This window comes from Paralichthys olivaceus, chromosome 8 (assembly GCF_024713975.1).
Source record: "Paralichthys olivaceus isolate ysfri-2021 chromosome 8, ASM2471397v2, whole genome shotgun sequence".
Classification (NCBI taxonomy): domain Eukaryota; kingdom Metazoa; phylum Chordata; class Actinopteri; order Pleuronectiformes; family Paralichthyidae; genus Paralichthys; species Paralichthys olivaceus.
The window spans coordinates 12,849,985-12,876,039 of NC_091100.1; the positions used below are offsets into that span (position 1 = coordinate 12,849,985).

General features: G+C 39.7%; 3 protein-coding genes across 5 annotated transcripts; 2 read left to right on the forward strand and 1 right to left on the reverse strand.

Annotated features, from left to right (window-relative positions):
* Positions 1-2,643, forward strand: LOC109637838 (dynactin subunit 6). Its single transcript, XM_020100449.2, has 7 exons — positions 1-111; positions 301-365; positions 478-583; positions 1,160-1,245; positions 1,363-1,410; positions 1,553-1,695; positions 2,312-2,643. Exons 1-7 carry the CDS (start codon positions 83-85, stop codon positions 2,402-2,404), a joined length of 570 nt encoding a protein of 189 aa, XP_019956008.1. The 5' UTR covers positions 1-82; the 3' UTR covers positions 2,405-2,643.
* Positions 2,644-2,915: 272 nt separating this feature from the next.
* gtf2e2 (general transcription factor IIE, polypeptide 2, beta) lies at positions 2,916-13,272 on the reverse strand. 3 transcript variants are annotated; one of them, XM_020100446.2, is made up of 8 exons: positions 13,017-13,272; positions 11,798-11,956; positions 6,206-6,288; positions 5,489-5,596; positions 4,942-5,124; positions 4,431-4,524; positions 3,838-3,953; positions 2,916-3,656 (listed from the first exon to the last, which is right to left on the reverse strand). In XM_020100446.2, the coding sequence occupies exons 2-8, from the start codon at positions 11,949-11,951 to the stop codon at positions 3,537-3,539; spliced, it is 858 nt and encodes a 285-aa protein (XP_019956005.1). In that variant the 5' UTR covers positions 11,952-11,956; positions 13,017-13,272; the 3' UTR covers positions 2,916-3,536. The 3 variants fall into 3 exon arrangements, with proteins under 3 accessions (XP_019956005.1, XP_069386106.1, XP_019956006.1); XM_069530005.1 differs by having other exon boundaries at positions 11,798-11,952; positions 13,017-13,246; XM_020100447.2 differs by having other exon boundaries at positions 12,892-13,018.
* Positions 7,487-10,462, forward strand: smim18 (small integral membrane protein 18). Its single transcript, XM_020100450.2, has 2 exons — positions 7,487-7,625; positions 9,995-10,462. Exon 2 carries the CDS (start codon positions 10,003-10,005, stop codon positions 10,324-10,326), a length of 324 nt encoding a protein of 107 aa, XP_019956009.2. The 5' UTR covers positions 7,487-7,625; positions 9,995-10,002; the 3' UTR covers positions 10,327-10,462.
* Positions 13,273-26,055: the final 12,783 nt, after the last annotated feature.

The following is a 26,055-nucleotide window of genomic DNA, read 5'->3' on the forward strand; positions in this document are numbered from 1 at the left end:
GCGCAGGCGCGATCGTTGCAAGGATTCCTAATCGATTACCGAGTTAATCTCTAGCGCCTCTCACCGGACATCGGTCGTCACAATGGCAGATAAACAAAGTGCCCAGAAAAGGTAACGCGAACAATAACACGTCAGTGAAGTTTGGCCGCTTGATTAAACAGTAACAGAGTCAAAGTTCAGTGTCTCAGTAGCTGCGGTGAAGTGGACATGTCGCTAGTTTTATCCGCTTTTCCAAGGGGTTAGCCATAGCAACATTAGCTAACACCTCCACGCCTTGTTTATCCCTCTTCTGTGTTGCAGTGTCAAAATAGCTGCCGGAGCCGTAGTTTGTGTGGAAAGTGAAATCAGAGGAGATGTCACCATTGGTAAGATGGTGAACTTTTTGTTACTGTTCACTAAACACTGAGGACAACCTGCGCATCCATGCGAATCAGACTTTGAGCCAGTGACACATTTTTCCTCCTCTTGTCTCCTCAGGCCCCAGAACAGTGGTGCACCCAAAAGCTCGTATTATTGCAGAGGCAGGACCCATAGTGATTGGAGAAGGCAATTTGATCGAGGAGCAAGCTCTGATTATCAATAGGTAGGTTCCCTGTACATCACTGTCTAATACTACTATTGCTGCTACTACTACTAATAAACTTTTTTCTGCTGCACTTATCTGAACAAGCTTACAAAGCTTTAAAACCACACAAAACAACATAAGACAAAATCAAACAAAAATCTGAAAGATACCATCAAAAGGCTTAATTATAAAAAATATGTTTTAAACAAGATTTTAAATCAGGTAAAGTGCTGGCAGGTCTAGTCTCCATAGGTGATGAATCACATTTGCCTGCTCACCCACTTACCAGGCTCAATTTAGCAAGTGTTTGTTGAAAGATCTTAGATTATGGTGTGGAGCACAAGGAGTTAGTGGCTGTGTAATCTGTGGGCCAGACCATGCTGAGCTTTAAAAGTTATTTAAAAAGTTATTCTAAAACCTGGCAGCAAATGAAGGGAGGAAAGAATTGCAGAGAAACTGGCCCCACACTCTGAAGTTGATTCACAGAGGATAGACATCTCTTATCTTAGTGTATTCAGCTGCCTCTGATATGTGATCACCATCCTCACCTACATCATCATAACCACCAACCTGTTTGCTCTGCCCCACCTGCAGTTACCCAGAAAACATCACACCAGATTCTGAGGTGGAACCAAAGACGATGACCATCGGCATCAACAATGTATTTGAAGTCGGCTGTGGTATCCTTTTTATTAGCCTGAACAGTATCATTGTAACAGTCAAGCGATTTAAAGTTTAATAATCTGCTGATTCTAAGCCACCATAAGCACAATTTAGCCTTGACAGATGATTTATAGTATCACAAGCTCTGAAGATCGGGGACAACAATGTGATAGAATCTAAAGGTGGGATGTTAATGTTGCTTCCAGTGTGTGTGTTTGTGCAGAGATGTTAGCAAAGTGAAACCTACACCTACAGAGGAGGTCGGAGCCTTTAGATGAACACAATCACCAACTGTATCAAATGTCATCTGTGTCGCCCTCCTAGCTGATGTCGGTAGGAATGTGATCCTCACCAGTGGCTGTATCATCGGAGCCTTCTGTCAGGTCAACACGTGTGAGGTCATACCTGAGAACACGGTCATCTATGGCTCCGGGTGTATGAGACGGGTTCAGACAGAGAGACCACAGGTACGTACACAGACATCTGGGCAACATATTGGGGTGTAGATGGATACCCTGCACCAACTTCACAAATAAAGCAGTTATGTGTAGACTGTGTTGTACTTGTACAGATATTACTGCTATTACATCCGCCTTATCTTGTTAACATAAAACTATATGTTACTGTAATGTATTTAAGTACAATTTTACTTAAATACTTAGGATCAAGTAGCGCAGCAACACTACGACCTAAGTGACAGATTATCTAAATATGCTTACCATAAGCATGAGTATTAGCTTGTACATACTGTAGCTCAGATTTCTCTGAAGGGATTTCATGTTCTGGTCATTTGTAAATTACTGAATAAATCTGTATTTAAGGAAGAAAGGTGGGGCTCTGGATACCATAAGTTAAATCTTCTATATCACAATTTGTGGTCCAGCATACGCATTCAAATTTAATGTCATTTTCTTCCAGTCTCCTCAACCTGTGCAAGTTGTACAATCTTGGTATTTCAGCTGTATAGTGGTTTTGAGTTGTTGCAAATTGTCAGGTGTCCAATGTCCTGAGATGAAAGCATCATGAAACACATACGTTATTACCAACATTAGTTAATAAATATTTGTTTTGTTGCCTCCACAGCCCCAGACTCTTCAGCTCGACTTCCTGATGAAGATTTTGCCGAACTACCACCATCTAAAGAAAACTGTCAAAGCAGGTCACACGACCAGCTAAAATTTAGCTTCCTAGTTTTTAAGTTGAATTATAAATGGCTAATAAAACCTTATCAGGATTAGCGCTTACTGGAAGCAAGCATGAATGTATATAATCGTATATAATAAGCAGCTTATCAGTAAGTATTGTCACTTGCTGATTAATATTTTCTACTCTAACTGCGGCAGATTAAGCATTTCATCTTTATCTAATTTTGCTGAGGTGCTTTTCTATAATAAATTAAATAACCTCAAATCAAAGAAGTGTATCATGTAATTTTTATAATCATATGGTTCATTTCTAATATTGTGGGGTTATGGTTAGTTACCATGGATTCAGAAAATGTTTTCTTTGTGTCTCCACATTTTGAAATACCAGTATTAAACGATAATTGTTAAGAAATACTATGATTTACAACCTGAACTTATATTCAACAACTGAATACTCAATGTTGGAGACTAAAATGGCAATTCACAGTCAGTGTTGCCACTACAGTGTGTATATATATATATGTATATCAAGCCACCATCCATTATCCTGTAACAGTGTAATTTATTAAAACAAGTTCAAAACAAATTCCATATTTTAAACCACTATGCCATGGTGCTGCAAATTAAAAGAATTTAAATATTTTTAAATTTCACAGAAGGTAATGTCCCAGATGTTTCTTGCTGGATAAGAGACATCAGTGTGATGCACTGCACAACAAAACATCTGCAGTTCCTGATAAAAGGATGCCGTCAGACAACTGGTGCCATGTCACATAAAACCTTCAACACACACCTCACTGCAATACTCTAAGTGAAATAAAGAAAAAAAAAGTATTTACACATTTTAACTCATTTACATTTTAACAGGAAGGTTACAGCGCCCCCTTAAGAGCATTCACTGTCCTTAATGGTCTCAATACTCTATTTCCTCCAGTGTCCTTCAGTCATCACTGATCAACAACCAAACTGAAAAGGATTCCACAACACGGGTGCTTTTCACATCATGTAACACAAGATCACTGATCACTGAGAGGGGTGCAAAGAAAGGAAAAGAAGCCAGTTGGTTTGACATGACAGACACCCATGAAAAGTCTTTGTACTGTATTATGGCCAGAGTCCCCATCTGATGAAGAGACTCTGCTGCTCCTCTGAGGGAAGGGACTTCATTTCTTTGCAGGAACACCGTCTGAATAATCCTCCAGAACATCTGCCAAATGGTGGTTGTGGGTCTTGAAGTGTCTCTTCCTCTGCCCACCTTGCTTCTTCCTCTTTTGAACTGGCAACTGCAGAGAGCACAGAAACACAACCAACACTGATCATGATGCTCGATGAACGAAGTGTAAATGTCAGCGTTCGATGTCAAAATGTTTAAGTCTTCGTTTCTCGTGACATAAATCACGTTCATTAAAAGTTTGGGATGTGAGACTGATAAATCAAACAGTTGCAAGAACTGAAGACACTCACCACTTTTTTTGGTCCCGTCTCCTGCATGGAGGAGATGCCTTGTTTCTTCAAGTACTCCTCAATCTTCTCATCATCAATGGAATCAACTGGAACGCTCCTCCACAGTTTCTGAAATTCTGCATTTTACAGAAATAGAAATACATTGAAGACCCAGACATACAACTATTTCATCAGTTCGACCAAATGCTTTTAAGAACATAAAAATGAAAATGAATACCAGAATGAGCCTGGTAAATAAAAATGATGACTGAAATCTATTATGAATGTAGAGCATTTGGGAAACATTATTCTCTTTTTGTGCATTAGTCACTTTATAAAGGGATTTTAACATGAGTCAGACATTTCAGAGCAATTAATAAACTTGGTTTCCTGGTTAATAACAACTTGGACGTTATATAGTGAACCTGATTTGCAGTTCAGAATCTAACAGAATCTTCAGTTAGAAGCTAAGGAGCCAAAGTTTGGCTTATACATTTTTATTTGATGACGTAAGTGTTGGTTGTTGTGCATTTTGATGATCAATGAATTGTGTAAGAGGATAAATGACAGAAAGAGTGAGCCACATCCCAACTGACAGACAGACTGATTCTCACCTTCATCTACAGTAAACTGACAGTGTTTGTCGTTGTAGAAGAGGATCTTTTTCTTGTCTGGTTTCGTCACAAAGATGATCTGATCCCCCAAAGCCTGTGAACGATCACATGAGCGCTCATTACTCTGCTAATAGATCTTTAGTTATGACAATGTTCACACAACATAGAAGGGTGTAAGACTTAAGTGCGCATCCCTCTCATTAATCGACATAATGAATTGTGCATATTAGGTGGAATCTCTGGCGACATCCATAATAAATAAAACATTTTAATTTTCAAACTAATATAATCTCCATCCACAGAAGCGTTTTATCTCCATAGCAGTAATTATCCCCATCCATACTAACTGGAAGGAAGAAGGAAGCAGATTGTCAACTCTGCTGTTGGTTGCTTACTTCCAGAAAATACCACGAATGAGAAACAACAATAGTGAGCAGCAATGTGTTTTAAAACTAAAACGTAGGAATGTGGATGTAGCCTTTGTGTAGACATTATATTTACTATGTGTTACCTTGATGGCTTTGGCCGAGTTGGGCAGCCCCTCCTCTACATCATCCAGCAGCACTCCTCCCAGGCCCAGCTGGTCATGTTTGTCCAGCAGCCTCAGTAAGGCTTTCCTGTCCTTCAGGTTGTACTTGGGCTTGAAGCCATATGTCCCATCCCGCACGTCGATTTTTGGATTGTTGACCAAAGCCTGATATTTGCAGGGAGATGTACAGCAGTGAATTCCAATTCTAAGCTTGCTGGTTAAGTAGTAAACCACAAAAAATAAACCTATCAGGTTTAAAACCTTTATTTTATATTTAAATAATAAATCTCTTTTCTTTAGGTCATACAAGTAACTGAAGGTTTGTGCTGTTGCTTTGTTGTTAATCTGTGGCTTCTATCTTACAGAATGGATGATATTATAGAAGTGAGAAGAAGGCCTACAGACTTCCGTGAGGGAAATCAAATATAATTTGTAAACGTCAGACGTAAAATAGCTCAGTGTAATGGTGCAGGACAAACGTACACCTGATGTTAAAAATAAAAGGTTGTATGAAACTTAAGAAACACACCTCAGTCATAAGCCAATGTTTCTGCTTCATGCTGATGTCCAGAAGCTTGGTCTCATCCAGAATCTCATCTAAGGTCAAAAAGTGTGTGTCACCACTCTGATGCCTCGTCTGAGAGTGAAGCACAGAGAAGCACATAAATGTACATACAGAAATACACTCATATTCAAAAACAACATTTTCTTTAGCACTCGTTTCATCTTACGCCTCCGACAGCATTTTATTTCAGTTTAATTTTCTCCCCCTCATCCATCAGTCAGGTTCTATGATTTAACTCTGTTTTAGATTATTCAACAGATGGCACAAACAAGCGCACACTCAAAGAAAATCTGTCAAGTTGAGAGGGAGTTTGCAAAGAGGGATGAGTCAGACAGTGAGTGTGACAGGGCCTGGCAGCCTCTCTGCAGAGCCACAGCATGAGCAACAAGCTGTTTACACACCAAAAGAAAGGCCGGGGACCAAATGTTACAAAGGGGACACAACTGACTCACTTGGTTGACACAATAGACAACAAGTCAAAGCTTTTTAAGAGCTTTGATGGAGATGCTAAAAATCTGGGAAATCATGCAGAGGCTATTGTGACAGCTTAAATTAGCTTGGAGAGGAGACATCCATGAGACTGAAATGTCTCAAACAGAGCTTGTGTGCAGAGAAAAGGATTAATACATTCCCCACTAAATAACAACAGAGTTTTGCTGTTTTATAGAGACAGAAACTTACCTTCATATAATTGACTATCTTGGCCAAGCAGCCAAATTTGTACCCGGAGCTTGCTTTGATGTTTATGTTGCCATTACTAGACTCTGAAAAAAAAGTGGAAGAGCAGTTTGAATTATTAAATGGACTATATGGACAGATAGGAGCTATAGGTTTTTGTGAAAAGCAACTACCTTTCACATGAAAGCAAGAACAAACGGTTTTGATTGCTGAGAGGGGCAGGGGGGAGGGGCATCTTCTCCTTCCTCATTCATTACATTGATAAGGCATCACTCTGTGTAATCTTACCAATACAGACAATTAACATTTGAGCTGCACTTTTGAATGGCTCTCAAAAGGAACAGAGCAATAACATCCCTCTCCCTTTAAAGGTCCAGTGTGTCAGATTTAGGTGAAAGGGATCTATTGGCAGAAATTTAATGTAGAATAATCCTCATGATGTTTTCACTAGTTTGTTTCATCTAAATTGTATGAATTATAGTTTTCTTTACCCCAGAAAAGACCCTTTATATTTAAATACTTTATATTTACATGAAGGGGGTCCTCTCTACGGAGGCCGCCATGTTTTTTACATTAGTCCAGACTGGACAAACTAAACACCTTTTGAGTTTAATGACAACTGAAGCTACCACAGGTTCTTTTTCATGTTTGGAAGGAGAGGGTGAGGTGAGGGGTGTTCAGCTGCAACATGCAACTTCAACACTAGATATCACAAAATTCTTCACGCTGTACCTTTAAAGAGACACAATTCCCATCACTATGTTAATGTTTGGAAACACAGCTGTTAGTGGCATCAATTTATTGTTGATTTTGGTCTTTTCATGGAAAATACAGAATATCGCCTGCCTTATCCTGTAATGAAACACCCAACACCAAAAAAATACAGCTGGAGCAGTATGAGAGCATAATTTGATGAGCATGATTAGAGGAACAGCCAGATGGTCCTATTCTCTCTTGGGAGTAAAACAATGCTGCTCCAACCCCCAGGAGACTGTCTGAGGTCTGGAGTCAGCACTCGCCAGTCCAGGCTGAAAACAGACTCTGAATCATGAATGATTCACGGTGTGGGCGGGAGCTTCTGTCGCCGCGAGCTGCCCCATGGGCCGGACACCGAGCTCGTGACAGGCTGGTTAACCAACGGTGCAGAGGCAGGGCAAAGATGGAAAGAGCCAATGATAGAGAGGAGGAGACCGTGCTGCTCAGCTGAGACGCGAAGAGCTGCAAGGAGTGGCGGAGGGAAGCAAGGGAGGGAGTGCACAAGCGACGGCTGAAATTGCATGAGAGTGCTAAAGGAGGAAAACAGGTCGAGGAGTGAACGTGGGGGGAGGGAGAGAGTGGGAGACAGAGCGATAGGTGGAGCACCGAGAAGAGGAGAGAGCATCTGTTGACTTGCATCTTCTAAAGGACTGATCCAGACACACAGGTGAGCCTGCATATTTTTCAGAATAGCATCCTGTGAATGAATAGCACTGTGTGTGTGTGTGTGTGTGTGTTTGACATCAACATCCACAGTGTGAATTTAAGCTGCGGGCTGTTCTTGGTCTTAATGTGCAGCTACGACTGAGGGTTTTTGGTGAATAATGACGTTAAGTCATACATCTTTAACGCAGAAAATCCATCTTCAACAGCCAATTCCGTCTGCATTTGAATAATCTAATATTCGGAATCACTGTTTCAAGCAGTGATGTCAGGAAAATGCAATTTATACAACTAAGTAAAGATCTTTAGATCGAAATATAAACATTCAGGGCAAAAATAAGCAGCTGCGCAATGGATTAAATAATCATAGATCCCGTCTGTATCTGTGTGTGTACTCATGTGCATCATGTCCGTCTGTGTTTGTGGAAAATGCATGAGTCGATACAAACTGCAGCTCTCAAGACAAATCACTGAGGTACTGATCGCAGTGAGGCGCCAAGCAGGGGCATTAGGAGCGTGTAAGTGTGTTTGTGTGTTTAGTGAGCCTGTGAAAGCAGAGGACAACATCTAGTCCTAGAGCACCTTTTAAAGCTTGGCTGGGTGCGGCTCATTTACGGATCTTATCTGTCACTGTGTAGGAATTGTGCGTTGTATTTGTTTGTAATGTTTTAAAACAAAAAGTAACCTTAACCCTCAAGCAGATTAAAAAAGAAAAACTAGAATGGCACTAAGTAGAGCTCACAACTCCACCAAGGCCCAATACTCCCCTTACATTCAAACAGGCTGCACCCACACCCAGACTGTAGATATTTCACCTCTAAACATGCCTGATTCTTCGACCATCAAGATGAATTAATCTGTGACAATATCAAAAAACACCCTAAACCTCAAAATTAAAGAAAGTGGATTCGCCCCCTGCAGCAAAATGTAAGAGGTTCTTCTCTGACCATTACTGCATCCTTCCACCAGTAGTTGAGTGGTGTAATCCTGCTTACAACTAAACGAACAGGGGTCAAAACATAATTTCCTTGGCGGAGGTAATGACAAACACACAAACCTCCAATTCAATGCAGCCTTCTCCATGCACATGCGCCAGTGCAGGACTATGACTTAACATCTTAAGCTCTAAGGTAAAAATATGTGATCTGTTGAGACACTTGAAGTCAGTACATCAAGGACCAAAATCATTCACAAACTCTAAAACTACACTCTTAGGCACCCAGGTTGTACTAAGATGTCACAAATCTATTCAACATACAACAAAAAGCATGTGTTAATACACACAATGAGTCCAGTTTAAGGTGTAAGGGGAGAAAAAGACACAGCACGATGAAAGGATCAGTCTGCTGTAAAAAAGAAGCATGACCCTCTTTTCTCTGCCTCTTTTAGTGGTTGACTCAAGTAATCTGGGTCAGCTGCCTTGCTTTCAGTAGATAAATAATAAAAATGTCTGTGAGTCTTTAAAACATGTATGTGTGTGTGTGGGCAGAGAGACGAGTGCACTGCACCCTGAGGATTTAAAATGGTAGGCGCTGGATAAAAATGTGAAAGTATCGCAGAAGTCAGACAAATGGCCTGTCAACGGTGCTCCTCATTTCTTTATTGCAATTCCTTAACAAGATGCTTCAGACTCACTGTGCACTCATCTAATCTATTTGTGCTCTGAGCAAATGGCCACTGTAAGGTTTCACTCTTTAGCAATATTAGCAATTTCTCCAATAACACGTAATAAAAGTCCTTCTCGTTCTGACAGACGTAGGCTCAGGTTTATTCTGTGAATATGTCGATACTGCAATTCTTTATACAGCGTGTCACTATGACTGCTACTGATGCAGTACTAAAATAATCACATTACAGCAAAGTACCCAACAGAAACCCTTAAGATAGGAAATGGCTTCCCCATAAATTTTGTGACCTCCAGGGAGGATGTGTCTTTTACAAACAGCCCATTAGCAGTGCACATGGTCCATAGATTGATCATTAATAGGTTCACCAAGGAGGTTATGTTTCTGTTGCATTTTTGAGCAGGATTATGGAAAAACTACTGGACAGGTCACCTGCTGGAAGGGTATGTTATGGGTCAGGGAAGAACCATTTAAATTGTGGAGCTGTGTGACATTCTTATTTTTGTTTTTAATCTATTGTTGTTAGGGGTGCAGATGCTGTCTAGTCTGTAAGGCTGAAGATATTGTATCACATTTAGAAAAGAAAGACAACCCTAAATATATAATGGCCTGAAGAGGAATTCATTCGTCATTCTTTCACCATGGAAACAAGTATTTCACAACCATTTCTCTCTAATTGGCAGTCAACACAGTGAAGTGCAGAACCCCACTCAATACTAACATTCTCTCTGTTTTTGATGCTTTTAAGGAGAAATCATGGCCAACCTCACTGCCACCATACACCCAAGTAATCTCTCCTGGCACCAAGAGGCAGTGTCTCTTTCCCACGTCTCCTTGCAAGTCCAGGAAGTGTACCCCTTCCATGACGGCTGGAATGTGGCGTGCTTCATCATCCTCCTGCTCTTCATCCTCACTGTCCTGTCTCTGGCTGCCTTGGCCGTGCTCTACGAGCTACTTGACTGTGGGTGCTGCGCCAAAGAGAAAACACATCACCAGCTACAGGAGGAGGGGCCGGGGAGCTGCAGCAAGCTCATGACCAGCATTTGCAAGGAGCCAGAATCGCATACTGAGGTGGTATAAAGGCAGCCATGACGAGGAAAAGAGACAGTAGGAGATCGGGGGTCACTGCTGAGCCAGGCAATAGCACAGGCGCTGACCCCGATGCCTAGAGAAATGAACTTCAAAAACTGTGTTATAGTGGTTCAGTTGCTCACAGTTGCAAAGGGGGCCCAGATAAAAAGAAAAGGGGCAGTGTTTCATTGATTTGGAGTGAGTCTTACTAGCTTTTCATTTTGGTTATGAGAAAACGCTCACAAATATACATTCGCTACAACTTGCCGTAGAGTGCAGACCCTGAAAGCCATATTTTACACCAGAAAATAACCAGGAGAGAGAGAGAGAGAGTGCCAGAGTAGAAAATATCACTGAGAGCAGCACTATTTAAATGGAATGGCTTTTACTTTGATTTCTTATATGGAGCCAAAAAATGAAAGCCAAAAAATATATACTTTAAAAAAAGACACTAATCTGGACGAATATCAGCAATTTCAAAAGGAAAGCAAGTTTTCTTGTTCAGCGACACCTTCTCTGTGAGTACTGCACATACTTGTTACCTGTTTGATGGAAATAACCATCTATAAGAGGTGAGAAATGTTGTACACTGTCCAAATCCAAGAATTTCCCAAAAAAGGGTCCGACAAGCAACAGAGATAATCTTTAAGTTGGATATGATCTTTGCATTGGATGAAGCCTGTGTTATTCCGCTCGTAAAATGTGTAACTGTGCCGTAAATATGTTAAGCATTGCAAAATTATTTGATGACTACTGACACGTGGTTGCTGCACAGTGATGTACTTTCATTTCATGTTGAGGACCATGTATAATTTCATATGCCTTACCACAAAATGCCTAATAAATTGTCACTTAATTATTTACCAGTTTTTAGTTTTTCTGCTGGAAGAAGCAGTTGGTTCAGTAATTATACTGAGAGATCCATTTATGAGGTCGCAAACTTACATGGAATGTTAATAGACAAGTCTGGGAATATGAAGACTACAAACTGGTTGTTTGTCATATTATATGTTTTTACTCTCTGTGAGCTGCTCTCTCTTCATTTAAAAGTGTGTGCAGGGGGAGGAGGACAGAATTCAGAAGGTATCCTGGTCTTGAACTACTGCTCCTTGTAAAATAATTGTTTTGAAACAAGTACCTTGTATTTAGATGGAGGCCTTTTGAGTTTGGAGAGGAAGCAACAGCAATTGTGAGAATGATATGACACAAGGCAAAATCTGTGAATAAGAGGGGCTCATACAATTGTACTCTCTAGAAATTTTGGAAACTTTACTTAATGGCTTTGCCTCAGCCATTGTAATGACATAACAAGACAATGTTAGTTAGTTATATAAATGTTGACAGATGCATCCATATTAAGACTGAACAATAATACAAGTGTTCTTTTCAGTACAAAGTTCTGTAATAAAGAGGCACCGCATGACAGCAGTATCAATCAAGCATGTGATAATCCATTTTTAAAGCTGCCTGCCTCACTTACCCGCGCTGTGTTTGGACCCTGACGAACCGTCTTTGTCACCTTTGGGCTTCTTCTTCTTGTGAGAGTCTGAGGCCGCCTGTCTCTTCTCTACAGCTGGAGTGGACAGAGCTCGTTTTTTGAACAGCTCCCTCTCCCTGAGTAGCGCTGGGTCCATCCTGGCTGGTAGGGCACAAAAAACAACAGTTTAATAGATATTCAGCTAAATATAAGTCATCAAAGCTACTTTTGGAGATGTTAGTGTCATTTTATAATTCCATCAAGGACGTTTTAGTTTCTGTTTGCTTGTCTGTCGGACAGAAGAATTACTCAACAACCTCTGAACCTGTTTCCATTAAATTTTGTGGAGGACCCAGAGAACAACCTTTTTTTAAGTCAGGACTTTTTCCCCACTTTCTTTGACGTGTTGAAAAGGGCATTCACCTCTGAGATACGTACTTTACACACACTCTCCTTCTTAACTTTTCAAATGCAGCCGAGCTGTTAAAGCCGACCTTCGCAAATACCAAATATTTTCCTTCATGGCACCAGGAGAGTGGACGGTTTCACACCCCACACTGAGCACAGGAGGTATCCCACTGTAAACACAGCTGTGTTAAAACAGTTCAGGGCTCCGCAGTGAAAATAAGCAGAGAAATGTGAGACCCTGACGCCCTCAGATTTATCTCCTGTGTGTTTTGTGTTCCCTGTCTCCTCCATGTCCACCCAGCAGACATCTTAGTATTCCCACTGAGGCCAACCTGTTCTTTACTAAGAGTAGACTTTATCATATATAACATAGGACAGTAAGAGAGTGGAATTTGACATGAGGCTCATCAGAAAGAAACCAACAATCAATGAACTCAGGCCTCTTAGAGAGCCACTATAAATGAATGTGAGTCCCGCTGGAGAACAGTCGCAGCTGATAACAGCAGCCAGGATGTGGACATGAACTCCTCGTGCACGAAAATAAACTAACAAAGACCCACACACACGTTACAGCTAACTGGGTTAGCATTGTTCATTTACCAGCCTGGTTCTGAGTTAGCCTGACGTTGTAGCGTTATCGAGATTCATTTAACTCATAAACCAGCGATGACCGACACTACAGACACTACCTCACTTTATCAAACGCTGTTCACTCGTTCACATCCTCTGACACCAACATGGTAGATGTGAAGCACCGAAACGGTCTAACACTGGCTAGTTAGCATTAGCATTGCAGTTCACGAGCGAACGTTACCTGACACTTTGTTCCGGTTCTCAGAGAAAGTGACGGATTCGTCCCGGAGGACAAACTAATACCAGAGGTAATACACCAGAGGGAAAGAGGCTTCCTTCCAGAAATAACCACTTTATCTTCCTGCGAAGATCATAGAAGTTGACGTTAGCTAAATAACTTCAGACACAAAACATCACATTTTCTTCCTCAGGCTGGACTTCCGGTTCTTGTTCGATTTCTCAGGATTCGACAGTTCATCCCTGGAATACGTCAGCACGTATGATAATCATTCACAGTTGAAAAAGAGGAAAGAAAAATAAATGGATGTGCAGAAACTATAAAATCAAATAAAGTAATGAGTTAATAACATCAGAGACAGCAACCAGGTCTGTTATAATGTTTATGATTAAAAAAGCTGAGTAAATCTTAAATCCCAGCTCAAAATGTAACATTTGAATATAATTTCAGTGTCATATGTATGTGTTATTTTACTGTTCTACAATCAGTTTGTATTTGATTCTGTGAACCTTACATCACATGGTGTGGGTGAATATCTATGTCTGTTACTTTATGTGTGCTTACTTTATTTTACTTCTATACTTTGATAATTAATAAGAGAGAAAATTTGATTTCAGTGCAGTTTCATGTAGATATTGATTAAAATAACCTGAATAGAAATGACAAAGACGATGGATGAATGGATATTTCACACATATTAAAATATACGTCTGCTTTGGGTGAATAGGGAAATGAATGAATCTTATTCTTTAGATATATCAATATTAATGAGAGTGCTTATTCTTCTCAGCAGCACTGCTCGGTAGTTCTTTAATTACTGCACCTCTGATTATTCATTCGAAAGTGGAGCTGAAGGCACTAACTGGCACAAGGGCGCCACTCAGTTGTTCCTTTATGGTACTGCCCCACACATACTAATATTTTCTCTAATTTTCTCTGCTCTGACAACAAAAAGATAAGATCTGTACGTTCAACGTGAATAGTTTTATGAGTGCAGTGAGAGAGAGAAAAACATAATGACAAAGAACGTAACAAACAAAGACAGGAACAAATTAAGATAAAGTGAAAAACATTGATGTACTGATACATTAATCTCTTTTTTATGTGACCCCCCAACTGTTTTCATGCTACCTGGTGGCAGAAGAAAAAAGAAAATACTCAAATATTTCATGGCAATAATAATTACAATTAACTAAATTACAGATGTTTCCAGATTTGTATAAACTCATGGCTGCAAAACCAACCACAATGATTCTGTAGAAATCTATTCATACACTGCACACATACATTCTGCATACCTCCCACAGTGAGAAAGAATAACCAGAATATGAAAATTAATTTCATCTTCTTTGTCCGTTATCATCTAATTTTTGATATGTGTTGTGTTCTCTGTTGTAAAAAGCCACAGAACACACTGTGATATATTATGTGTATTAATAGATGCTCTCCACTGGGAAATTTAAAAAATGAATTGGAGCTTATGTACATTTTTGGTGCAAACTAATCTTATCTCATATCCTCCATCTGTTCCAGGGCCTTAATATCAAAAACTGGAGATGCTGAGATTAAAAGAAATATTCTCAGTGTGATCTGTGATGCGTGTGTGTGCAAGTGTGTATGCATGAAACCCACATCCACACACACTTGATTTCACCACGTACACACACGTATACATGCAATAAAGTAAGAAGCAAATAGAAAGTGGTATGAAAATACTTGTTTCAACATTTCTCTTCTTGTGTCCTGTGAATTTCCTTTGTGATTCATCCAGTAGATCAACCAATCAGTATTTAAACTCACATATTTGTCAGGATTAGTTTCATGTCACATACAAGATTCTAATCAAAGCAGTGAACTATTATTGACTTCATTCTTCCTGTATGAACTCAAGTCCCTGGTTGGTTCCAGAAATTATGCCCAGTCCTTCACGATGAATAGATATAAGTCTCGATGTGCAGGTGGAGAACAGCACAGAACATAATCAGCTCATCCAACTCTCAGATGTTCATGTGGATCATAGGACAAATTAGCATCTCCAAAACTCCTAATTAATGATTCAGCAGGCCAGTCAAAGAAGTGAGCCCACATGAATGATTAAATATGTGCTAACCTAATTTAGGGCCTGATCCATAATGAATGAATTCAACTGTTTAGTCATAGCAGGGAGGGAATAGAGGGGAGAGGGAAAAGATGTGGACATCAGAGTATTGTTCGACTCATGAAGTGATGAATTATTCTGCTTCAGAAAGCTCGACCTCTCTGTTCCAGTCGCTGTTCAAGCCCCAACGACCTGCACAGCAAAGTGTAACCACTGGACGGGAGTCACAGTGTTCTCTGTATTACTCTGTTCAGTGATTTGTTGGTTCTCGAAATTGTGAGAGAGGGGTCATTATATCATGTTCCACAGTAACAGAGAGTGAAAGAGAAAGAGAGTCAGCACAGTAATCTACAGGTGAGGAGCTGAGAAGAGATGAGTAAAGTCCTCGAGCTGCAGACAACCAGTGCAAATCCCTGCGGAGGAGAAAATCTCAAGGTGACAGCTTTCAATTACAACAGCGAGAGAAAGTGAGAGTGTGTGTGTGTGTGTTCGTGTGTGTGTGTCTATGTGTGTGTGTGTGTGTGTGTGTATTTGTGTACTACCTATCAGCACTCCTGGGCTTCACTGACAGTTCAGTGTCACAGCTTCTGAACTGAAAGTACCTGATACACATAGAGAAACCCACACACACACTTCTTCTCCGTCTCATTTCCACATTTGTCTTTGCTGTTTTCTCAGGTATCGGGGTCGATCTTCTGTTGGACTCTGAGCAGCAAAGACAAGGGAGAAACAGCACATTGGAGCTTGGCGTAAATTTGTGTGTGTGGGTGTATATAATCTGTGCCCATAAGTGTTTGAGAGTAAATCATAGAAACAGACTGTTCGGGAAACAAAGGCCATGAGCAAACAAACTCCAGCTGAGGACTGACAATGTTATTTATTTATTTGGTAGTTTGTTTCATAGGATGATACAGAAAAAAAGTATAACCAAGAAAGAAGGAAAAAATTCCAACAGATATTGGATTTAAGACAAAAATCCAGCAAACACCAGGATTAACATTATTTACTCAATTAACATTAAAGAAAATGACAGAAGTAGCGAACAATGCATTAATCTGATTCTATTATCATTATTATTTTTATTAGTAGTAGTAAAAGTAGAAGTAGTAGTAGTGATATTATTCGTGTAATCCATCCATTTTCTATATCACTTATCCCTTAAGGGCCCAGTGGGACTGGAACTAATAGTAGTGATAAAAATGTTATATATATATATATATATATGTATATATATATATATGTCATTCCAACCCCATGAGCATAGATATGCTACTTTAACAATGACCCACTCATTTTGTTTTCTATCACTTTTTCTATTCATACACTGTCGGCAGAGCAACCAAAAGGCAATTTGGGTTTCAGTATCGAACCACCGCCTTACAAGTAAACAGACAACCCTCTCTACCTCCTGTGCCCACAATGTGAACGGGGACATTGTCATGTTGAAGTAAGAATTGTTGTCTCTACAATTGGAATCACACCACTCTGTGGAATATGACTGTGTGCTTAACTGCACCTAAAGCTCAGCACAGAAAAGCAGCCACAACAAAAGTACATAAAGGTGTCCACATACCTTTTCTAAACATTTCAACATGCAGTGCAATTTTCACATCACCTTCATGTTAGTAAAGGGAAATGTCGGTATCATCAAAACTGCAACTTCAGGTCAATTTTTATTGCACCGCTTGTCAAGTGTGATGATGATAATCATCCATGACATCCTCACAAGGGTTGTCTCTCAATTAAAATTAATGGATGAATCTCTCTCTGAGGATTCTTTGAGAACAGCATATCTAAAAGAAATCTGTAGGCTGTGATGTTTGTTGAGAAAATGAAACAGACAGACGTTCCTTTATTTAATGGTTCAAAGGCCGTATACCGGTGTGAGGCGTTTTTGTAAAAATAAGCAATTTTGTAATTGAGCTTTATAAGGACGGTAACCACAAGGTGGCAGTAGAACAGCATTTTCCTCCTGGAGAGTGACTCACCAAACCAGAGGAGCTGCAGACTCTTGAAACAGACAGAGGAGATAAAAACAGCCAAACCTGCCATATTGACCCCGGTCTCAGGGCTGCAGCTCGTCCGCTAACCTTTCAAATGAAAAGCCCACCACGGCTGCAGAAGCATTCAGATTTACTCTTTCAAAATCCAAATCCAGGAGATCATGGGACAGAGCATCTCTAATGGAGGAGACTAACAGGTCTGACATGCCCTCACGTTTGAAAACCAGGCCAGCAGTCTGTGGCTTTGTGCAGAAAAACCTTGCATCAAAGAAACCAATGTTCCATTTCTGACTGACCAGTGAGAAGGTCTCCGGTCAATCCAAACGATCCTTTGTGCGAAATCATAAAACATAAAGAGGAGATGCCTCTTAAGGATTTTGAACAAGCTCTCTGGCTGTGAGGTGTCTGGTGAGGCATCGTTATGTAACACAGCGAAGATACTCGAGGATGAGGCAGACTTTTGTTGCCGAGGTAGTTTTTAAACTATTCTATACTTTGTAGCAGAAACAGTGTCCCAGAAATGAGTCGTACTGGCTTGAGAATATGAGATGATGAACAGCTTTTTATGTAACTGCAGAAAAGGGGATTTTGACTTATGTATAGCAGGGGTTGAGGATATACAGACACACACACGTACATAGTTGTGTCTTCATGACTTCAGAGGACATAACACTGACACTGATTTCCTGGAGACGTACTCTAACCATGGCTACTACTTGCCTAACCCTAAACTTAAATGAAACCAAACCCATATCGTAATCTTAACCCAAATTTAGCCTTAACCTAACCTTAAAACACATCATCACCTTAAAATGTGATGAAATATGTAATGATTTACATTAGGAGGACTTGCTTTGTCATAAAGAAGACATGTCCTCATAATGTGTGTGAACAGATTTAGGTCCCCACAACGTGGATAATACCACACACACATACACACACATATATTGTTATTTCCCTTCATTCCTTATGTCAACCTTCATCAGTAAATGCCAAATAACTCGTATTCTATCCATGTCTGCACACATACATGTGTGTGTACTATTACCAGATGCACGTGCGTGTGGTTGTGTGGGTGGCACCCGAGCACTACAGGAGGACAGCCAGGTGAAATGAGTGTGTGCTGTCCAAACCCTGCAGGGGCAAGCTAATCCTGGTTCCTGATGTTAATCTGAGTATTGAGCCTCTGTATAGGGAGGGGGTGCTGACACCTGATGGTGTGGAGGTCAATGCTGTGGGTGTGTATGCGTGTGTGTGTGTATGAATGATGCTCCTCTTGCCCTTTCCAAATGTCACAGAAGGGCCAACTCCTGAGAAGCAGGCCCATAACGTGGGCCTTCACAATATGAGTGTGTGAGTGCTGCTGTGAGTGTGTGTGTGATGATAATCTCCACCATTAAGCCCTTCAAAAGCCTGCCAATGTTTGTGCATCAATGCAAGAGAAGAAAGCGCGTGCACATTTTTGTGCATCTGTTTGCGTGTAACTTTCTCTTCTGCATCCCATTCTCTATTCTCTTACTGCATCTTTAATAACTGTTGTCCACGCCGCAGTGCAGTTCACAAACAAAGTCTTCAAAACAACGTCTGCGTACCACAAATTTTCAAAAATGGATTTTTATACATTTTCCCCAAGTGGTTTAGAGTTAAGTCTTGATTTATATTCATGAACAACTCTCTTAAAGATGGAAAGAAATTAAAGTGCTGCTGTTGTGTCAGACTTGTCTAGTGTCACTTAATTAGGTGAACTGAGGCCCAAGTTTCCTGTGACAGGTTTGTCCCACTAACGATATTGTTGGAGGATCTATGTCACACATTGTTCTGCTTTAAAATAATGAGTTCACATGTGTATAAAGACAGTTGTAAATTCAGCATGGACAATGTACAAGCCTTGCTTAGCATTATGAATCAACATTTGCTTTCCTCACCCATGTGACGAATGTGGGTGAGAACAAAGGGGAGTCCACCTTTCGTCTGTCAGCTGTCTGTCCTATTCCATTCCTCACAGTATGAAAAACAAACAAACACATACCATTAGCATAGCCACAGTGCTTTCTTAAAAAAAGTTTGAGCATCAAGTTGAAAACATATGTTTGAATCATTCCTTTATGGTGATAAAGTTTCTTTATGGCTAATTTAAGCAGAACATAATTTCCCCCTGCTATGAGTGTCCAAACCATAAAACAATAAACGACTGCAAACAACCAATGTTTGATGTATTCCTTCGCTGCTCTTACATTGCTTGTGCCTCATTTTCTGTTTCTTCTCTCGCTTTTTTACTTATTTGTTTATTTGAGTTGGTTTCCACTTTTGTGAGAGTTGTGTTGGTGTTAGAAACGCTGATGGTGCGGTCCAGAGGTTTAATACAAGATTGGTTTTCCCTTCAATCATCACAAGAAAAAAACAGTTTTCATCAAATTGTGTGGGGAATAATTGAATGGTTTGAATTCCACAACAGATCAAACTATGTATTGGATATTTAACAGCCATTGATGCTGCTGTATTTTGTTAGTGAATAGAATTTTAATAGAAAGGTGATTATTTACAGCTTTTAGAGTCAAACACTGCAGGGGACTGGGAATAGTGGTGCTACTGATGGCAGGGGGTTGCACACATACAAACACATAGAAAGTACAGTTCATTTAACAGTTTCTATGTCCATGATCGTTTGACGTTCTCATGGGTAAAGTCTATAATGACTATTTGAATTTTTACAAACTTCAAAATATTGTCATTATTCGAGCAGAAAAACTCCCTTGATAATGCAAGTTCCAAATCCCTAGAAATAGGGATAGAAGCAACTATCATAAAACCAACTTTAAGGTTTAACAAGCAAGTTAATATATTTACAGTTATCTTTTTACATCATGAAAGAAACGGGTAAGGTGCTCATGGTTTATAATGATATGTTTAAAACATAACAACTAGCAAAAATGCCCAACTAGTTTTAATGAAACAAAAGCTGTTTCCAAATGTATCCTTTGAAAACTGCATTTAAAGAGCGTTTGCGTCACAGAGGTGCGACTAGGTGGTCTCATTTCAAAGGCTCCTTCTTTTGACCCCTAGCAACGAAGGCTCCAACGGGTGGATCCTTTTCAGGCCAACCTATCCCAGGATTCATTTTGCTTTGGTTACAAACTTGAAATGTCAAAAACATCCGATGCTTATACACTTTCAAATGTATCAGTCTTCAACTCAATAGAACAGCTAATGGTAAAAATTAAAAATAAAAAAAACAAGGAGCATTACAACTTTCTAGGTAGCCGTGTTCCAATTCAGGGGCTACCAATTTCCACAGCTTACTACTGTCACCTAGCAATAGGCTGCTGCAGATGGACACAACAAGAACATTTTAATGCCCCTTGTTTTCTGAACATATGTACTGTTAGTTGCCATTACTTCTTCGGTTCATCACCGAAGCCCAATAAATCCTGGGATAGGTTGGTCTGAGAAGGAGCCTTCTATGTGAAATGGGACGGTCTTGTTTTGCAATCAGTCCACAAATGCAGCCTCTGAAATTGAGACACAGTTTATATTTATTTGCACCATACAGTTTGATGTACATCTTCCATACAGGAATGAATTGGCTTGGTGCTGAGTGACGAAGGCAGGGTAGTGAAGTAGGAAAGTACTGAGAGATAAACTAAACACAGTGATGGTTTGATATAAGAGACAGAAAGAGATGAGAGGGAGAGAGTCCACCTCTATGACTCACTAGAATTAGATAATTGAGACATCCTTGCCATATGACCGCTTTATTCCTACCATGTACTCTGTGGGAGATCGGTTCTGCTAATCACTCAATGTTAATAAGATGGCCAAAAGCACAGTTTCACTAAGGCTACTCAAATCCACTCATCTATTTCTGTGCATCAGGTTTTTGTAAATTCCTCTCATGTTCCAGGGAGGATCATTGTGGATTTCCTACTCGACCAACTGGACTCTGTGGCAACAGATGTCATGGGAACTGTAAGGCTCACTCATGTGTGTGTGTTTGTGTGTGTGTGTTTGTGCGTGCATGTTTCCACACACTTAAATCTGTGTGTGTTTGTGAGCTCAAATTTATTGGGGAATTCCCCTGATATCAGCTGGCACACATTTCTTTCCCAGCCTCTTTCATAATCCTCTTTCCTTTCCAGTAAGTGTTTCCCAGACCAAAATGGAAAACCAATAGAATAATGAAGTACAATATAATACAATAACTCACATATTTTCCCGCACTAATGAGGCAAACAGGGTAGCTTACCAGGCTGTTTGGGTCGGACATCATGGATGATTTAAAGCTTGTCCCTTTAGACAACTGGTTAAGACACAGATTCATATTCTACCCAGTATTTCTTGTTACTTATTCAACTCATATCTAAAGGGGGCTTTTCTGTCTTTACTGTATAAATAGCACAAAATGTGTATAACATACATCATCAAAATTCATATTCCAGCCCATGTTCTCATTGTAATAACCACTGATGGGCTACCAGTTTCTTTGCAAACCCAATAATACAATACATTTGTTTGCAATTGGTTAGCAATTACAATCAGTCAAAAACAGTGGTATGTATTTTACAGAAAGCGGAATGGAGGATTGTAATTCTTTACTTCTGTGTTATTTCTGTTGGATCCCAATACTTTCAACTGTCTATCATGAAATGCATGTTCATCAATTGCAGATTAGCATACATTTTGTCTGATAACAACAGATAGAGCCATTAGTCAGTATAACATAATCCTAAATCTACTGAATATAGCAAATCTGGAAAAGATGAAGACTGAATCATGTTCATTCCTCTACAGCTGAGGCCTGGATACTGTTGCTAGATGGTAAACGCTGAAGTATCGGGCCAGAGGCTTAAAATGATTGTTTTATTGGATCAAATCTAAGAAAAAAATAACAATACATAAACAACTCGTTTATAAAAACAACACTTTCATAAAACGAACAAGTATTTGACACCGCCCACAAATCTTGTCGTGTGAAAGAAACATGGTTCAAGCTCTGAATCATCGCCTGTGTCTCCTACTTCTTTCCTCCGCCAATTATGAATCGCTGGAAAGACGTCCTGTGAAAAGTGATGTGTAAACAAAAAGATGCATGGTCCATATTCATGTACATCATCATAACAAGCATGTTTTTACACAGACGTACATCCAGATTTTACTACTGGTAATTCCTTGTACTCCATACACTGTAAAATGAGGAAGTTATCATACATTTTGGAAATCTGAAATCACTGTTGATCACACATCATTAGATACTGGCATTATTGTACAAATGCAATAATTATCCTACACCTAGCTACACTTCCTTCTTGAGGGACATTTTAAGCTCCATATGGCCAAACGTGCAGAGTAACAAGCTGTAAACACAACCCACAACACAACCCACAACACATTACCATTAAAACGTCATTCTGAGATGTGCGTCTGTCCACCTGATGAATCGAAATCCAATATTCACCTTTTCTTTGCCGTTTCCACCAACATCTGTGAAAAATATCTGTCTCTTTAGCTCGCTAGATGCTCCGCTATGCTCACCGGCTAGTCAATACCTTTTCTGTCTCTCATTTGTTGCTTATATCTAAAGTCTTTTTTTGTTAGTTTTTTGCTGAAGACAGGAGGTTGCTGCCTAAATCTGTTTAATAAGAGCAGAGTTTTTACGCTTAAGAGCTGGAAACCTTGACAGACAACTAAAGTCGAATAAAAAGCTCCACCGATGCCGAGTGGAGGAGAAATGTTCTGGGAGTCTACAACCATTGCTCTGCGTGGCTGCACTTAGACACAGCCTCTGCTTTACGATAAATGCTACCTTACAAATACGATGCTTAATGTTCATCCTCTTTTAGCATGTTAGCATGCTAACATTTATTAATCACATAGTCATTACGGCCTCTTCGTTGTCTGCATAAAATGTCTTTACATCCATCAAGCAGGAGCTGACTCACAGACTGGCCCTACAGCCACACCACTGGCCTTACTAAAGGCAGCTTTAACACATTAATATGCTGTAAAGATATTAATCACAACACAGGAATACCCAAAATATTTCCATCACAGGGATTACGGTCATGAGAACCTTGTGCATGCTGTTGCATAATGTACGCAATCACCTGAAGTCTGTGTTGTGGCCTTGCAGGCTGCATGTGGAGCATCAAGCTCCATTCTGGGTGAGATTTAATAGTCATTATAAAGTGATTATTGCCTCTGTCCAGCCCCCGCCCCCCACCCACACTCCCCCTTCATGTCTCTGAGTGAAGCTTCCACAGATCGTCAAGCACATGCAGCCGCAGGTCCTTCAGAAGACTGAAATAACTGCTCATTCACTGCTGCATGGATTTGCAATGGCTGGGAATGTATGTATGTGTGTGTGTGTGTGTACTCCTTACTAACGCAGTGAGGATATTTTGGTCGCTCCTTTCTGACCCGCCACCAAATTCAGTTTGAGGGCTAAGAGTATTTTTTGTCCACACTTATTGCACGTTTAAAAATAAATATCCAATCATGTTGTGTCAATCATTTTTACACACCGACTCCTTTCGTACTTTCAGCTACGTTTTCAGAACAAGTTGGATTTGCTGCTTTTTTTGCACCTGTCGTTGTTCCAGAGAGCAGCTTGAGTTGTTTGAAATCAATCTGATCCCAGAAATGTTTTTCTTCTTTTGAAAACAGGGTTTATTCACTGAGGCGTGAATGTGTATATTTAAGCTCACAATGTGATAATCACATGATTTTCCAGAATATCAACATTGTTTGATTCTTATTGAAGCAAATGAAGGAACTAAACTTTACTTTTTTCCCTGTCTCACACTTTCCTCATCTTCTCAGTATTCCTTTTCTTTTTCCTGTTGCACCAAGTTGGCACCAAAAATCCAGTTATTCTAACTCTCCCATCTCACCCTCTGTGGCTGAGCCTGAATGCGTGGTGTAGGCAGCACTGATATCTCAGTTGTGGGTATTATTAGTCTCTCTGGAGAGCTCCACCTGTAAACAAGTCACGCCACTGTCAGAAAAGAAGGTGAAACCAACTGTGAGACACGGGCAGCGGGGGGGTTGCAGTGGGAGTAGCACACTAATGAGAAAATAACCTAGAGAAGATACTGAGATGAATATTAGAGGAGTGCTTTCCCCAAAATTAGCTTTTTCATCATAATTACTCCTCCTGTAATGAGAGGCTTGTTGAAAATGTTAGCAGTAATAGCAATCTCCAAAGGTAGAAGCCAAAATTCAGCACATTTGAATCCTTTTTTATTCCAAAACATTTCAGTGTAGTTACAGTTGACAAGAACTCAAAAAGAATAAATGTATGCACAATGGACTGACTCCAAATGAAAATGACATTTACATTGTGTGTTTTTATGTTTTCATGTTTAATACAGAAATGCAAATTTGAAGTGGGTGCAGATGTCAAACAGTTCTCATTGCTGCGATATTCTTTTCCCTTCAGTGTATATTTTCAATGTCTCACAGCCACAGCCTTTAAGTGCACATCAAGGTCCAGTCTAATACTGTTAGATCAGCTCATGTTCATGGTTGTGCTGCTGTTGTGCAGAATCACCTGCACAACAGAACATTATTCAAGTGCGCAGGAACAGAAATGTGCAGCAAAGTTATGAAGGACATCAGGATTATATCACTGTTTGAAAAGAAAATGCTCGGAGTAATTTTATTTTCATTCATAAATAAAGATAAATCTATAAATATAGAGAGATTTTGAAGTCTTGATTTTTTAAAACTACATTTGAGTCTTTTTCCATCAATAATATTGCTTTTTGATATTTAGAAGTTTCAGATGAGTGAGATGTGTTCACAGGATCGGGGAATCCCAAACTGAGATCCACATGAAATATTTGTGCCTTAAACTTACAAAAATAATGGGTGAAAAATATTCATCATCCTCCCATGACACAGTATCTCAGTGAGCACGTTAGCTCAAAGATCTGCTCATATGAAAAGCATCAGCGCTGTACAATGGTAGAATTGTGTATCAAAGTTTAACCTGTGTTGCCAGTTGATATTTATGAACACACACAGGTCACGTCTCTTTGCCTTTGCTAACTTTGTGAACAGCCTCATGCAGCATCAACACTGCAGCTATCTGCTGATTCTCACAGGAGTATGTGTCATGCAGCTGCCAGAGCTGAGGTTTTAATAAAAAGATAGACCTACGCATTGTAAGAATGTATGTCGCATACAAATTCAGCTCAGTGTTGCAGGTTGCCAGCAGCTGATTTATTTCTAAAAAGGGAAAAATGATCAGATATTATGACAAGTGGAAATGTGTTGTCGGCCCAAATGCTGTGCGTGCATTGTCGACTGTAAAAGCAGAGAATCAGAAGCAACTCTGAAATGGCACCGATGTTGATTACAACAACAGACTACAATCTTGTGACCTGCTACCAAAGTGGTTTTCCCTCCTGGATGAACACGCACACACTGTACCCATTTTCTGATAATGTCAGTCTCCTCACAGTTTTTATAAAAGAAATATACTCAACTGTTGAGTTTTTTAATGTTTACTTCTGGCATTTCAAATAAATCTTAAATGATTTGTGAGACATAGAAGTCATTTAAAATATAAAGCAGTTAATCCACATCTCACCATGACTGCAAACTTAAGGAACACTTCACTTTATATTACTACATATATTACTACAATAATTATCTCATAACTACATATTTGATATACTTGTGGTATTCTCTTTTGTAGTTCCCCAACATTTCCTTTTCTCTCCATTATCTCTAATTGATAAAAATATTTTGATAAATATTTATAAACTGCTTATTATGATCACTGACATGAGGGACTTCAAGTAGTATCTTGTCATTTCAAAGTAAGTAACCATAGTTTTTGTTGTGTTATAAGATTCGATGAGGCATCTTTTAAGTGTGGAAACAATGGAAGCATGAGACAAAAAAGTTGTTGGCTATTAAATTCATGTTATATTTTATT